Genomic DNA, 17,639 nt, shown 5'->3' with positions numbered 1-17,639 from the left:
TCCACTTCATGAATTCACGATTTCACGATTTCCACTTCATGAATTCACGATTTCACGAATTCACGATTTCACGAAAAAACTTCACGATTTCTTGATTTCACGATTTCCACTTCATGAATTCACGATTTCACGATTTCTGCTTCCTGAATTCACGATTTCCACTTCATGAATTCACGATTTCACGATTTCTACTTCATGAATTCTCGATTTCCACTTCACGAATTCTCGATTTCACAATTTCTACTTCATGAATTCACGATTTCACGATTTCCACTTCACGAATTCACGATTTCACAATGGTGAAATCGTGAATTCATGAAGTTGAAATTGTGAAATCGTGAAGTGGAAATCGTGAATTCGTGAAGTGGAAATCGTGAAATCGTGAATTCCTGAAGTGGAAATCGTGAATTCGTGAAGTGGTCACGATTTCACAATGGTGAAATCGTGAATTCATGAAGTTGAAATTGTGAAATCGTGAAGTGGAAATCGTGAATTCGTGAAGTGGAAATCGTGAAATCGTGAATTCATGAAGTGGAAATCGTGAATTCAAGAAATCGTGAAATCATGAAATCGTGAAATCAAGAAATCGTGAAGTTTTTTCGTGAAATCGTGAATTCGTGAATTCATGAAGTGGAAATCGTGAAATCGTGAATTCATGAAGTTGAAATCGTGAAATCAGGAAGCAGAAATCGTGAATTCGTGAATTCATGAAGTGGAAATCGTGAAATCAGGAAGCAGAAATCGTGAAATAATGAAGTTGAAATGTCACCACGGGTCTTTCGTAAAAAACGGCATTGTTTCGTCATTCCCAACTTCATAATAATGTGGATATATCTCTTATCTGCACTGTCCTGAGACAAGACTGTAGAACATGATAAGGGTAAGGTTGTGTTAGATGCAAGCAATAAACAGGTTTGTGCTCCCCAGTGGTGGTTTTGCCACTCACCGTTCCAAGGCGGTGCCTCACTGTCTTCCTTTATATGCTGTTTTAGCTCACATTAACATGATTTCGAAGATTAGATTTAAAAATGACAAACACTGATTTTGTAAAAGATTTTATTTATATCAAAGATCGAGAATATGTTAATATATGAGTTACATAAAATGACCAAAAAATATACGTACACTTAGAAACACTAGAGATTTGTCACACTAGACTCAGTCATTCAAAAACAGGAAGACTTGTCATTAATTCTTGTTTTCGAGCCAATGAGGCTGCCTTGAAAACTGTCTCATAGATTAATTCTGTCATCAGTACCATATATTTTTCCAAGCAAAATTTCCACTAAAAAAAGATTTTACTATTCCTGTTTTCTCTCTTGGAACTGTGATAAACATAATAAATATTTGTAAGATTTAAAGTTACAAATCGTAAATTTATAAGACATGCTAGACTTAGAGCTACAAAATTTTACCAGAAATAGCATACTTCAATTAATACAAAACCCCCATAATCAGTTGTGAAATACAACTGTAAACATTGATTTAAAGGAACGTATTAGGTGAAAAATAATTTCTCTAAAAAATCCATAAAAAGTGAATACTCGGAAGTAACTAGTGGTACAAACATATTGACATAAGATTTTTGCACGATATTCTATAAATAACTCAAATTATTGCGCAGAAGGTACTTAACTTTTGCAACGCTTTCGAGTAATGCGAAGAAATAAGTTCTTCTTGCATTTTCACCAATATTACTTTTTTAATTTCACACACTTCATCATTTTTCAGAGAGAAGCTATATATTCTATGCCAAACTTGGTGGAAATGAAAATTATGAAAGATTTCACCCAAAACGTGGACGGGTAGGTTTAAATGTAAAACAAGAAAGTTAAACAGTAAAGTTACATTTTTTTCTGACTGAAAGATAAAAAATGCATAAAATTAAAAGCCGAGTAAAGTAAACCTGTAAAACTGTCCATCAAGACTTATATGATACATCGACATTATTAACAAATCTTATTTATTAAACCCTATAATTTGTTATCACTGACAATTATCCTATTAGTACATGTTTTAAGATCACAAATTGTACTAAAACTTTCATATAAAACATTTCGACATTTTATCATGGAAATAACGCTTGATATTCGTTATTGAGTTATACTTTAATACTATTATTTCTCAACAGAAAAACATACATACATTCAGTAATTCTTTCTTTAGGTAAACGGCCAAACACAACACATAGTTTCTGTCAAAGTGATTGCCCAGGAACTTCAATTGAAGCGCATGAGTAGAATTATGGATTTCTTTTTGGTTATCAATACAAATGAAAATATACTGTTGCTAAAAAGCCAAATACAACAAATACTTTGTCAAATGTATGAGTTTGCTTTGATTTGCCTTGAAGAAACATTTAGTGGTATTCAATTCATGACATCACTCCTAGTTTTGGGTGTGAGTCTTTTTTTTTGCTTTGAAAACGTTTGTGTGATAGTACTGAATTTGTGAGTGGTATTAACGGTGGATCGTCCCAATAAAGGATTCATTTCCCACATCATACAGCTCACTGTCCAGTATTTCAACAGTTTGTAATAAATTGTCAAATTGTGTCTGAGATAACTAAAATATAGATCTAAGTACATCAATGAAATATATTAAATGACACATTTTAATTTCTTACACTTTTCTTCTTGAAAAAAAACAACAACAACAAACAAACAAACACTTTTTTCAGTCATTTACGTACAAAGTTTACCGTTTACATACTCGTGTCCGGCTCTGTTAGAACTTTAACACTTCGTATAGTGCATTTTATTTGACCTGGTGGGGCGTGGTTTCGCCACGGTACACTACATTATTGTGCAGGGTATGTAGTATTATGAATTTTAGTCGTTGGTTACCGAAGATTACGGAATTAAACAATTTTATTGCTCTACATATTTTGCTCGTTTTTTTGAGATTACCGTTATTTGCATAAGTCAGAGATTAACTCCGCCCCGCCAGGTCGAATAATACGCACTATATAACAGTCTCATTCAATCTTGTCTCGACAAAATTCTTATACCGTGATACAATTACAATGTATATGCATGAAAATGTTTCTGTTAGTAATAATTGCACTGACAATTCTTAGATATTATCAAAGGAAAAACTGAACACAATGATAATTTTGTATAAATTCAGTGCTATACCCTATTAGAATATCAACACTTTTACTTGTATTTACTTTAAACACTTCCGTGTCTTCGAACAGTCATTCAGGTTTCGATGGAGGCCTTGAGAAACAAAAATCAAACAACATCAAATCATAGAAAGAAAGAGTTGTTTGACATGAAAATTGAACAGCATGTAAAGCATGTATATTACTTTACGAAACAAGTGTCAGTATACTGATATAAACATTGAATTCCGGAAAAGGGCTGCCTAATGGGGCTCCACTTCCGGACAGTTAAACGCCTTTAAAAACTCATCATTTTCAAAGAACTGTTACACATGTTTGTTTTGATGCATTTGCAATAGCGTGCGAGTGGTGAAATTTCACGTAACAAGGTGGAACATAGTTTTCAGCAATTGTTTATCTTTTTTCCTTTACAAATGGCATTCATTTTCAAAGGGAGACAACTTTTTTTCTCAAAGATTACTTAAAATAATCGGAAAAAGTTGTTTCCCTTTGAAAATGAATGCCAATTGTACTTAAAATAATCGGGAACAGTTGTCTCCCTTTGAAAATGAATGTCATTTGAGGTACTATCAGTTGCGGAATTGAGTCTTACGTAAGCGCCGAAATAGATTACAAGCCTTGCTCTATACATTCTATAAAGATACGATAGTATGTCCGGCAGTCGGTTAACATAATGTTTCTGAATTTAGCAGAATTATTCAACGCATCACAACTGTTACCTACAAGATTTGAAAATGAAAAAAAAGAAGACCTAAACTGGTAAAATTCACTGACAATGTCTGTCTCTTCCAGGGATTGAAATCGTGACCTCTGTATTAGTTCACTTGTGCTCTCCCAGCCGAGCTTCAACAGGTTTGATTTTAAAATACAGTGTACGTTGAAATACAGACGTAATAAAGTAGAAGCTTGTTATTCTTATTTTATCCTGCTCTCGCCAGTGACCAGTCTATCTTCATCTTCTCTCACTCCAATAAATACTCATTATTTTCTACTCCAGCCACAATAAAATAACCCAGAAGATACGTAGTCTTTTCAATTTTAGGCATATTATATACAGAAAAACATGATATATCCTCGCGTTTTTCCCATGCAAGTCAAGTTTAAGCAATTTAAGAATCTCCGATGTTTGTAAGAAAAACTGATCAGTTCAACATCAATATCAAGGACTACAGTTTTAATATTTATCCCAACTGTGTGAAGAAATTAGTATAAAAAGGGAAAAAATGCGTAAAACTACCATTCTTTTAAAACAAACAGATATTGATAGAATTCTGCAGTACATATGAACAATCAGCTAACATTTATCAGAAGCTTAGTATATTTTGTTAAGTTTTTTAATGAAAGATAGATCTCCACTGTTGGAATCAAACATGTATTTAGTTGGTTTTATTAATTCACGCCCTTCATTGGTTTTATTCTACTTTGTATTATCTACATTGTTTAAATCGAAACTATTACCGAAGCCGATTTTATAAAAAAATATTTTTGAACACAATATATCTTAATTAACTTACTTTTTGAAGTTTATGTATAAAATACATTTTCCTACCATGTTTCATACAACAAAAAAAGCTGTTTCACCGAGTCATTGTATATTATTTTCAAGTTATTTCTGAAAGAAATTGGTACAATGCGCTTTTGTATGATTCATTTTACAGTTTGTAGGTTGGACCAAAATAAATCTCATCTAAAGCACAACTAAAGTAGATAATGTCAAGAAAAGGCCGATAAGAAGAGTAGAAAATGAAGAAGTATAAACATTGGCACCACTTGATTCTTTCTTTACTACAAATTTGCAGTCGTCAAATGTAGCGGCCAGGTAGAAGTTTGTTGTTGCCGTAAATGAACTCGTATATTTATCCCCGCAGCTTTTAAGCGCTGTCGTCACACAGGGAAACGCGGCCTTGTAAGCACTGAAAAAATATAAACGACAAAATGACCTCATAACCAATACTTAGTCTGATAAAAAATATAATTTATCAATCCATATTTAAATTTTAGCAGTAGGACCTTTCTATATCAACAAATATCTGTTCTGGTTTATCCTGAAAATGTATTTCTGATCTTAAGAATCTCAGGCAAAATATTTTGACTACTGACCGGCAAGTCATCCAACATGCGTAAATTATTTAGCTCTTAGAATTGAAACAGACCACGTCATGTAAAATCAAGTAAAAAAATGAACGCGTGAGTGTTGTTTTATTCAAAATAAACAATGCAACGTTACATCACTATCAAGTATCACTACACCAATCAATAACGGGAGAATATAATATAAAGATCAATAAGATAATGCGGCCTCCGCAGTTACAATGTTTATTATTATTATTATTATTCAACTTAGTAAAGTATTTGACATAGAATTACCAAAGTTCAAAATTACCCTGGATTTTATCGAGGCGAACATTTATGGACATCACAGAGGAAAAAGCCACGTTTAGAGTATAAACAAGGCGTTCGTAAGACTTAATTTTAGACTTCAGGTAATGCAACTTCACATAGATTCCATTTAGGCTAATTTATGTTAATCAAACAGAAAATGTGGCCTCCTGAATGTTAATAGGTTTCTCCATGGGTTGACCTAATGGTCTAGCTTTTAACGCGGGTAAACCTTTTTCAAAGTTGCACTCGAATTCTTCAATATTAATGAAGATAAAAAAATGTAGCGTCTACACTGTGAGCAAAATTCTTTAATAATCTGACCTAGTAACCTAGTTTTTAACGTCGGATAAACCAGTTTCAACGTAACCTAGATTTCAAAAAACACAAATATTCTGCAATGTTTTTTGTTGATCATTTAGAAAATGTGACAAGGGTTTTCTGTGTTTCGACTTGGTGACCTATTTTTCAAACACAAATAACCCACTTTCGCAGTTGATATTTCGTTACAGAGTTTACGGAGACCAATATTTTGACATTAAATTATAAAGATCAAATAAAAATATGTGGTCAAAAGAGTTCCAGAAAGGTTTTTTTTTTATTATTCTAGACGAAAAAGATATAGAAATGACTTACTCGCAGCTCATTTGCTCTCCGCTCTGCTTTGTTGCATTTTTGTAACAGTCAATAAATTCTTTCTTGTTAAGATTATCTTTTACGCATGTGCTTGTAGTAAAATCTGTGAATGAGAAAAATTTAATGAATCACCGTACATTCATTAGATATTCTAAAATGCATGTATAAAAAGTCTCAGATAGGTAACAAGGAAACCCTCTATGATAGTAATAAAATTGTGATAAGCAAGCATCAAGTTTAATACATCAAAATTGGTTTTGTTTTTACATTTTTTTTTCAAATGCTTTACATTTCCTTAAAATTCATAATACATGTGTGTATCTGCTTTAACATAATCACCTTCATTTATTATAACTATTAAAGAGTTATAAACCAGAGCTCCGTGAAGCAAGGTAATATACACCTAAGTTTTAGTTCAAAGGAGGAAGAAGCAAAATTTAAGGAAAAATGAATTTGGGTATGTCTGTTGGAGTGGGGTGGGGGTGGGGGTGGGGGTCATGTCGTGGTAATTGGGAGTTGGAAGGTACTGTATGGCGACGGTGGCAGGATACTGAGGAACGGGATACTAAAATCAATTATCAAATTTGTACTTCGGACACGAAATATGAAAGACAAATTTTTCATTTGTGTTCCATTTATGCCCTTGACCTTTGACCTACATTCCTAATTCACATGCTCTGCACATCGTCTTATCGCTACCTACGATACGCAACTTTTTAAAGTAAATACCTTGATTAGTTATTAAATTATTCTCCAGACACAAAATATGAAGTGAAGAATTCAAATTTGAGCTCAAGTTGTGATCTTGACCTTTACCTACCGGCCTACTTCATGCGCTCCGCACATTGTATCACCACCGCCTATCTATAACCTTTAAGACAATTCTGAAGTCAATACCTTAAATGGTTATTAGGTTATACTCCGAACACAAATTTATAAGGGACATGTGACATCTGATCAGTTTCGGCTAAAGTAGGACGGACGGACGAACCAACGAATTGACAGACATACATCATTCTCTTTCTCCAAAACGGATATTTAAAAACAGAATGCTCAGAAATATTATATTGATGATAGTTCGCATAAATTGTATTTACCACAATGCCATACAGTACTTACGTTTTTTATTTCAGACATGAGTCACAAATATTCCAAAACATCTTTGATATGGACACTAGGGCGGACGAACGAAATGACGGACAAAAGGATAAAACTATAGTTATCTGTCCCACTTTGACTTGATGAGTGTTTTAAAAAAGTAATGCCTGCTTTATCAACTAACCTTTTGGAAACTTGGGACATTCATCCATGACGAAGTTCTTATGATCATCGAATTCAGGGAAAGGTGTGCCTGGAGTACTCTGTTGTCGTCCAAGTTCCATCATTTGCTTAAACTGACCCTCTAGGTCTGGACACTTTTCCTTGTATTTTTTCAAACAATTAAACTGTTTCTTGACTGGACTTGAATGAAAATCAAAGGATTTGTTTTTGATAAATCAACTGTTACCCAACAAGTCAGTTCAGTAGGTAGAGGTATACTCAAGAGGTCGTTAAGTGGATCACCGAGCTGGACGCGTGACAATTTGAATCCTTATTACCAACAATAAACTAAATAGAAAGTCTTACGTGGCTTCAATAACCTCAACAAGGCAATTTCAAGGTATGGAATTAATTGTAAAAATACCACTATAATGTCCTGAGGAAATGGTTTTAGCAGATCGTAAAAACTAATGACAGAATTTGACAAAAAAAAGATGGCTCATGACCTTACTAAAATTGTGTTTTGATTCCTACCTTCCAGTTCGATTCCGCATTGTAACTTACAGCTCATAAATTTGAACAATAAAGGAACTGGCTGTTTTCTTAATTTCGGTCACGTAAGAATTCCTATTGTTTCAATCAGCTAACATCAATCAGCCCATTTTTACGAGTTTAGGCCACACTGTTGGTACATATAAGATATTGTACAAGATCTAATATCCGTTTTATAAATAATCACATTTTCAATATTACCTAGCTTAACAAAAATATTACTTAATCATGAAATTGTTTAAGTGGAGTCAGGAAAGCCATCATGTTGATATTTCACCATTCTCGCATACCAGAGGTCTACCGTGGTTCCCCGGATGAACCTCTGGCACATTTCGCCGATATTTGTGGTTTGGTTACATTACAGGTAAAACGTTTCAGCCAATCAGCGTCGTTTCGCGACAAAATGTAGCGAACCAATCAAAATCGTCCGTGAAAAGCGTGACCGCGTCCTTTCATATCGATGCCGACTTACGAGGAATATTATTATTTCTTCAGGTAAATTTCTTAACATCGAATAACAGAAATAAATCTTTATTAATCGCAATCATGGAATATCGCCTTTATCTATCGTTAGCAACTACCTTGCTTACATATTGTTTGAAATTTCAATTCGGCGTGCCAAATAGTAGCGAACATTGATTGGCTGAAACTTCTCCCGGTAGTAATTACGAGTGCGCATGCTCACCAAATAAACGACAGAAATAAATCAGAGGTTCGTCTCGGGATTTTGACGAACATCTGATGGATGAGAATGATATTTCACATAGCTACAGGATAAATAATAAAACAACGACGATAATGCCAACAAATTTTATCTAGATTCTAAACGTATTGCGTAACGTAACACATTAAAATCTTCTTTTTATAGAGGTCTAAAGGATTATAAAACTTACATATACATCTGCAACTTCTCTCTCATATTGCAAAGAAAAACATTTCTGTGTTTGAAACACTATTGTTACTGAAAATAAAATTCTAAACAGTAATAAATATTTTATTTTGATGACTTCGTGTCAAAACAAAGGTAATACAAAAAATCTAAGGACATAAAACTGGACTCCGACCTACCCACAAATCGTTTTTATCTGCTCTTGGAACTTGTTAAACTCTGTTGGAGGTTCGGCCATGTCCGGTTCTCCGCTAACATCTCCCATACTGATACTCATACATTCTTGAACGGCGGTTGAACATTCTCCACTTCCTCCCATTCCTCCACTTCCTCCAACTATCACATACAAATTGATAATATACTGCTTCAATTTATATTCCCGACTCAATTGATATACTCGCCTTACTTTAGATAAGTAATAAATCTCCTGTCAGTTTTACATGTTATCATTACAGTCATATTCAACTGTTGAGCTTAGTGGCAACCCTTATGACTGAAGGTTGCGTTCTTCACACGTTATGGTAAACAATTATGACAAGTTTTCTGACAAGAGGTACACAACACTTCTACTACTATTTAATCTTTAATCTGCCACTGAACATTCATTACAGAAAGATGCGTTTTGCGCGACATTGTGACAAATATTTTGGGGGGTTAGTAATTTTGAAATATTTCAACACAGTGAACTTCTGCCAACTGACAACTTGACATAAATCTGACTTTTCACTTACCCGTTCATATACTGAAAATTGCGGTTTGCATGTAAATTGCCCTGACGCTCTTTCATATAGGTATGAACACAAACTATTGCCAAAAAGACCATTCTAAAATATAGGTATGGGCACGAACTATTGCCAAAAAGACCATTCTAAAAATATAGGTATAGACACGAACTATTGCCAAAAAGACCATTCTAAATTAGAGGTATGTACACGAACTATATGTATTGCCAAACAGACCATTCTAAAATAAGTACAGACATGAAATATTGTCATAATAGACCATTCTAAGATAGGTATGGACATGAAATATTGCTAAAACAGACCATTCTAAAAAGCGACAATGACCTTCTACCAACATAATGAAAATTGCGTTCCTTGTAACTTCTCATTATGGCAAACATTTGTACAAACTTATTTTAACAAAACGGACAAGATGGCCCACAGTCTCTCACTTGATGTTGACAAATTTACCTTCAATACATTTCATGATATGTATTTGAGATTACAACACAGCTATGCCTATAATTGATTTTCTAACTGGAGCAATGGCACAGGTAGGGTCGTAATTGTAAGAAGGGTACTGAGTAGAAGAAGTAATTATTTAACGAGCACTAAGGAGGGACTAAGTAGGAGCTGTACTTGTTTGAGGGTACTATTAAGTATGAGCAGTAGTTGTTTGGGTGGTACAAAGAAGAAAAAGTAATTTATAAAGGGATAATGAATAATAGTAGTAAGTGTAAGGGAAGTATTAAATAGGGTTAGTAATTGTCAGAGGGGTAATTAATATGAGTGTAAATTATTTAAGGAGCACTAAAGTGGGACTAAGTAGGAGCAATAGTTGTTGGTGGGGTACTACGCAGTAGTAGTATATGTCGGAGAGGTACTACGCAGGAGCAGTATTTTTTTTTATTTTATTTTATTTTTTTTTTGGGGGGGGGGGGGGGGGTTGGGGGCGGAGGGGGAGGGGTACGAAGTAGGAACATTAATTGTCAGAGGGTACTAAGTAGGAGTAGTAATTGCTGGAGGGGTACAATGTAGGATTAGTAATTGTTAGGTGTATATTAATCAGGAGTAGTAATTGTCAGACGGATATTGAGTAGTAGTAGGAGGAGTAGTAATTGTTGGAGAAGTACTAAGTAGGAACATTAGTTGTCAGAGGTGTACTAAGTAGGAGTAGTAATTGCTGGACGGATATTAAGTGAGAACATTACTTTTCAGAGAGGAACTAATAAGGAATAGTAATTGTCAGAGGTGTACTAAGTAGGAATATAGATTTCCAGAGAGATACTCAGTAGGAGTAGTAATTGTTGGAGGGGTGCTAATTATGAGTAGTAATTGTTTGACGTCACTAAGTAGTAGTAGTATTTGTCATAGGGATACTAAGTAGGAATAGTAAGTGTTGGAGGGGAATTAAGTAGAAGTAGTAATTGTCAGAGGGGTACTTAGTAGGAATATAAATTTCTAAAGGGTTACTAAGTAGGAGTAGAAATTGTTTGAGGAGTACTAAGTAGGTGTAGTAATTGTCGAAGAGATAATCAATAGGAGTAGCAATTGTTGATGAACTATGTAGAAGTAGTAATTGTTGGAAGGTTACTTAGTAGGAGTAGCAATTCAGAGGGGTACTAAGTACTAGTAGTAATTGTTGGAGGGATACTAGGTAGGAACCGTAATTGTCAGAGAGGTACTAAGTAGGAGAAGTAATTGTTAGAGGGGAATTAAGCAGGAGTAGTAATTGTCAGAGGGGTACTAAGTACGAGTAGTAATTGTTGGAGGGATACTAGGTAGGAACAGTAATTGTCAGAGAGGTACTAAGTAGGAGAAGTAATTGTTACAGGGAAATTAAGCAGGAGTAGTAATTGTCAGAGGGGTACTAAGTACGAGTAGTAATTGTTGGAGGTATGCTAGATAGGAACAGTAATTGTCAGGGAAGAACTAAGTATTAGAAGTAATTGTTGAACGGATACTCAGTAGGAGTAGTACTTCTCAAAGAGGAACTAAGCAGAAGTAGTAATAGTAGAAAGGTCACTAAACAGGAGTAGTAATTGTTGAAGAGTAAATAGGTATAAGTAGTAATTGTTGGAAGATCACTTAGTAGGAGCAATAATTCTCAGAGGGGTACTAAGTAGGAGTAGTAACTGTCAAAGAGGTACTAATAAGAAGTAGTAATTGTCAGAGGGTATGTAATAGAAGTAGCAATTGTCACTGGGGTATTAAGTAGAAGTAGTAATTCTCAGAGGGTTACTACGTAGGAAAAGCATTTGTCGAAGAAGTACTAAGTAGAAGTAATAATGATCAGAGGTGTTACTAAGTAGAAGTAATAATTGTTGGAGGGGTAATAAGTAGGAACAGTAATTGTCGAAGAAGTACGTAGTAGGAGTAGTAATTGGTGAATTGGTGGAATGGTACTAAATAGGAGTAGTAATTGTCACAGGAGTACTAAGTAGAAGTAGTAGTTGTCGAAGGGATACCAAGTAGGAAAAGCAATTGTCAGCGGGGTACTAAGTAGGAGAAGTAATTGTCGAAGGGGTACTAAGTAGAAGTAGTAATTGTCAGCGGGGTAGTAAGTAGGAGTAGTAATAGTCGAAGATGTACTAGGTAGAAGAGGGGTTACTAAGTAGAAGTAGTAATTGTTTGGGAGGTATTAAGTAGAAATAGTAATTGTCGAAGAGGTACTAAGTAGCAGTAGTAATTGTCGCAGGGATACTAAGTAATTTTAGTGGAGTACTAAGTAGGAATAATGTTTGTCGAAGAAGGTACAAAGTAGAAGTAATGATTATTAGAGGGTTTACTCAGTAAAAGTAGTTATTGTTGGAAGGTAGCTAAGTAGGAGTAGTAATTGTTGAAGATGTTCTTAGTAGAAGTAATAATTGTTAGATGGGTACTAAATAGAAGTAGTAACTGTTGGATGGGTATAAATTGGAGTAGTAATTGTCAGAGGGGTTCTAAGTAGAAGAAGTGCTTGTTGGAGAGGTACTTAGTATGAGTAGTAATTGTCAGATGGGTACTAAATAGAAGTAGTAATTGTTTGATGGTTATGAATTGGAGTAGTAACTATCAGAGGGGTATTAAATAGAAGAAGTACTTTTCGGAGCGGTACTTAGTAGGAGTAGTAATTGTCAGAGGGGTACTAAGTAGAAGTAGAAATTGTCAGAGGGGTATTAAGTAGGAGAAGTAATTGTCAAATGGATAACAAGTAGGAATGGTAATTTTCGAAGAAAAAGTAATTGTCAGAGGATACTTAATAGAAGTAGTAATTGTTAGATGGGTACTAAGTAGATGTAGCAATTATCAGGGGGTACTCTGAGGAATATAAATCGTCAGAGGGGTTACTCAGTAGAAGTAGCAATTGTTGGAGGATCATTAAGTAGGAGTAGTAATTGTCGAAGATGTACTTAGTAGAAGTAGTAATTGTATGATGGGTACTAAATAGAAGTAGGAATTGTTGGATGGGTATAAACTGGAGTAGTAATTGTCAGAGGGGTACTAATAGAAGTAGTGCTTGTTGGAGCGGTACTTAGCAGGAGTAGTAATTGTTGGAGGGGTACTAAGTAGAAGCAGTAATTGTCAGAAGGGTATTAAGTAGAAGTAGTAATTGTCAGAGGGGTACTAAGTAGGAGAAGTAATTGTCAAAGGAATAATTAGTAGGAGAAGTAACTGTTTGGGTGTGTGTGTGTGGGGGGGGGGGGGGGGGGGGGGATAATAAATAGAAGCAGTAATCGTCAGAGGGGTATAAAGTAGAAGTAGTAATTGTCAAAGAGGTATTAAGTAGGAGTAGTTATTGTCAGGGTCTACTTAATAGAAGTAATAATTGTCAGAGGGTTATTAAGTAGAAATAGTATTTGTCGCAGAGGTACTAAGTAGGATTAGTAATTGTTGGAAGGGTACTTAATACGAGTAGTAATTGTCAGAGGGGTACTAACTAAAAGTAGTAATTGTTGGAGGGATATTAAGTACGAGTAGTAATTGTCGAAGAGGTACTAAATAGAAGTAGTAATTGTTGGAGAGGTACTAAGTAGGAGTAGTGATTGGGGGATTGGTACTTAGTAGGAGTAGTAATTGTCGAAGGGTTACTTAGAATGAGTAGCAATGGGTGGAACGGTACTAAGTAGGAATATAAATTTCCAGGGGTGTACTATGTAGAAGTAGTAACTGTTGTCGGACGAGTAATACATGTAAGGGGTAGTTACTGTCAGCGAGATGAAAAGTAGGAATAGGAATTGTCAGAGGAGTACTTAGTAGGATTAGTGAGTGTTAAAGAGGTACTAAGTAGGAGCAGTTAATATCAGAGAGGTACTTTGTAGGGGTAGTAATAATTGTGAGTAATTGTGGAACCCTAACCCAAAAGTTTCTTCTTCTTGAAGAAGAAGACCCCAAAACTGACTTCTTATTGTTTAGACGATTGACTTTGACTTTTGACATGACTATAATCAAAATATAATTTAACATATCTGACTTTTGCGAAGGCCAGTCCGTAAGGGAAGGTATGATAATAGTGTTGAGATACTATTCTATAAAACGTGATGAAACTGAGTTAAAAGCAAAAGTATATGAAAGCATCTGATACACTACAAGCATCAAAAATAGTTATACAAACCTGCGATTGCACATCCGCCCATTTGTTTAATCACACCAAACATACTCAGCATGTTATTAGTCAACAGATCATCACATTTTTCAATGAATGGCTTCATACATGATGTGGCAGCTTGTCCTTCAGGGCTGCATTGAAAATGGCACAGTGAAAGCGACGTGTTATATCTTCTTAATATAATAATAAATGCACACTATATAATGACAAATGTACATAACATAATAGCGCATGTAATCATACAATGTCATAAAGACGTAAACAGAATTAGGAAAGTTGTTCATTGAAAAATTACTGACCTAATAGTGAAACGTGCAGACCATGATCAATCTGTGCAGGATGATCTTGGTCTAAACTGATTGAAAAGCCAAAACCGTAACAAGTGAATGAAGTACTGCTATGCAATGCTGAGCCACTGAATGTTCCCAACTGCAGCAAATATTGCAATGATATCTGGCAATTCACATACAGTATTTTGCTATATAATATTGGACATTTGCTGTATCATGCTGGGGCCAATATCAAAGTTCATGGAATTGGCGAAGTCCAAAGACTTGGATATCATCAAAAAGTAAATATTCTATTTTATGACTGAAAAGATGCATCATGGTTAGTTTCTATAAAAATTAATGCTAGATATTTTTTATAGACAACTTATCTTAACGTACAGAATGTGAATTTGTAGTATTGTGTTTAAACCAATTACATTAAAAATATTCACAAAACAAATGGTATGTAGAATCTATATGAAAAACAAGATTGTTTGCAAGAATATCACTTTTTGCAGTGAATAACATCTTATGGCAAGCTATCGACCAGTGAGATAAGCGGAATTTACAATTCATAAAATAGAATTAAATACTTTACAATGTTTCATGCTAATCTTTTTGGAAAGATAGAGAAACAGTGTAATGATATACGAGAGTTGTTCATCTGATTCCCGGACGACCGCTCTAAATTTCGACAATAATATCCGATTGTACTAAAATTTTATACAACGTGAGGTTTTTATATTGTAAATACGTGTACAAAATATATAAAACGAATCTGCAACAGTTCACAAGTGACTATAGCAACCCAAGGAACGTCGATCCGGCCCGCACCGTAATTTTGTTGATATACTTAAACTTTGATATGCTAAAATTCGGAAATTTATACGTTTTTGATCGGGAAAACGTCAGACGACATTATAAATTCATTGACGTAATAACCTGTGCAACACAGACGTCATCCATGCACTTGTGATATAACTTTTATAGGTCTTATTGTCATCGTGCGTTCTTGTTATTTTTATCAAATGGATTCACAAATTATTGAAGAACAGCGTGTTTTCATAAAATTCTGTGAACGGAATGGGCACACGTCAGAATCATTTGGAGAACACTTTGTGAAGAAACCAAGGTGTACACTTGGATTTGGCCGGGTGCGCCACCCCCACACCCAATGCACCACCCCCACCCCCTTACAGTCCGGACTTAGCACTTTTGGTCTTTTCACTGTTTCAAAGAATCAAATTAGAACTGCAAGGCATCAGGTTTGAAAATTTGAGAAGTCTGAAACAGGAGGTAAGCCGTGTTATTGCTTCGCTGGATGACAAGTGGTTTCGGATACTTTCTCTGCTTGATGCATAGACATCAGAGGTGTGGCGGCCGCTGTTTGCTATTTTGAGAGAGAATGAGCTTCTGTATTATTGATGTTTTTTGTGACGTTGAAAGTGTCGACGTCAACGTGGGCCACTTTCCCTAGATATTATCATTTGTTTGTATTTCTTACAAACCAATAGTCGTATCACATTGAAATTTTGTACATTTACACAGATATGAATGAAGTATAATATGCTTGTTTTATTATTTCTAAACATCAAATAGTTTAAGGCTAAGAGCGGTTGTCCGGTAATTAAATGAACAACGCCCGTACTTCTTCTAGAGGTGTGTGTGTTGCACATGAAACATCAGCTCATTATGAGCAACACTTACACCAGGTATTTTGGATGGCAGAATGAGAACCAACCCTGTTAACCTTTGACCTTTAGAATTGCCATAAACATTGACCTAGGGGTCTGCTGTTAAATATTGACCTAGGGGTCTGCTGTTACATATTGACCTAGGGGTCTGCTGTTACATATAATACATCATTTCATTATTGGGCACATTTGTGCAAAGAAACAAACACAAGTGAAATTAAAATCTCTTGACCTTTGACATACAAGTATAAGTCATGTACGTTCATAATCTACAAACTGCCCTCTATTTACATGCCATGTTTTATAAGCCTAGCTTGAATACCTTTTAAATATTTACAGGATCCAGATTTGCGGCCGGACAAAGGGTAGGACTGACGGAGAGCATTTTAAGTCCCCTCCGGTGTTCCATCGGTAGCTGGACTGATAATGGAACATGACAATTCAAATGATGTTCGCATTGCCAACCTCATATCGATGATGTTGTTCAAACTTGGTTGGAATTGTAGGTGATGTGGAGTACAAAAGGTCCTATTATTTCAATGTTCAAAAAGGGTTATGATTTCAAATGATATAATCGATCTTTCATGACATGTAAACTACATGCGGATGATGTGTACCAAGTTTCATTTCAGTTAGATGGAAACCGTAATGAGAAGTTGAATATACAAGAAAAAGCGGCAAACGGACGGACGGAATGGACAGTGCAAACACCATATGCCTCATATACATAAAATAAAGATTTTCAAAAACTTAAGCATAGAAGAAAGCTATATTTATCAGATAAACTTACCCTACTTATGGTAAACTGGGAAAACTAGAGCGATCACCGAAGGTAATGAATGTACACACTTCCCCCACCCCCACCCCCGCAGGCACTGACACAATAGTGGTGTCAGTACCTTGTAATTGACGCACACTGGGTACACAAAATAGCTTTGTATTTATGCAATGTATAAAAGTAGGCTATATTATTTACCTGCAAAACACGCCGAGAATCTGGCTCTGATCGCCAGACTGACCAACATTTGCCAAGTACGTTGAGTATGTCTGCATACATTCCTTAAACTCATCAGAATTCTCTGTGTCCTCCTTACAGCCCGCGTGCGCTGTCTGCAGAACGGCAATGCCTAAAATGTGAATCATTTCTCATTTTAATAAAAGTAATTGAAAATACGCAGCATTGGTCTTAGAAATCAGTTGTATGATACAATACGTTAAAACAGATTTATCTTTTTTACTTTCTTAATTTCATTTTTTTTCGCATTAACTTAGCCAGAAAAAAAATATTCGATAAACGATAATTTCAGAAGAAAACGGACATACTTATATTATAGTGTTAGCGTTGAATAACAGTTTTAAGTTCGTGGTGTAATACAAACTTACATGGAAAGAGGCAATCATTATACACTAATTTGGCCAGACAACCTTGTCACACTTAAACCGTAGACATTTACACAATATATGTCCTTATTTATTCTATTTACAAGAAATAAAAAGGTTGCAGCATACACCACAATACCTTT

At 35.0% G+C, this 17,639-nt stretch overlaps 1 protein-coding gene across 1 annotated transcript in view; it reads right to left on the bottom strand.

Annotated features, from left to right (window-relative positions):
* Window positions 1-1,042: 1,042 nt before the first annotated feature.
* LOC128558444 (uncharacterized) overlaps window positions 1,043-17,639 on the bottom strand; it is a 48,789-nt gene continuing 32,192 nt past the window's right edge. The window contains exons 2-7 of the mRNA XM_053547681.1: window positions 17,093-17,243; window positions 14,160-14,284; window positions 9,023-9,179; window positions 7,425-7,603; window positions 6,143-6,245; window positions 1,043-5,040 (exon numbers count right to left, since the gene is read on the bottom strand). Coding sequence (XP_053403656.1) covers window positions 4,815-5,040; window positions 6,143-6,245; window positions 7,425-7,603; window positions 9,023-9,179; window positions 14,160-14,284; window positions 17,093-17,243 — 941 coding nt within the window. The 3' untranslated portion in view covers window positions 1,043-4,814. The remainder of the gene's footprint in view (window positions 5,041-6,142; window positions 6,246-7,424; window positions 7,604-9,022; window positions 9,180-14,159; window positions 14,285-17,092; window positions 17,244-17,639) is intronic.

Source organism: Mercenaria mercenaria, chromosome 7 (genome assembly GCF_021730395.1).
Source record: "Mercenaria mercenaria strain notata chromosome 7, MADL_Memer_1, whole genome shotgun sequence".
Lineage (NCBI taxonomy): Eukaryota > Metazoa > Mollusca > Bivalvia > Venerida > Veneridae > Mercenaria > Mercenaria mercenaria.
This window is presented reverse-complemented; position numbering and strand designations above follow the sequence as displayed.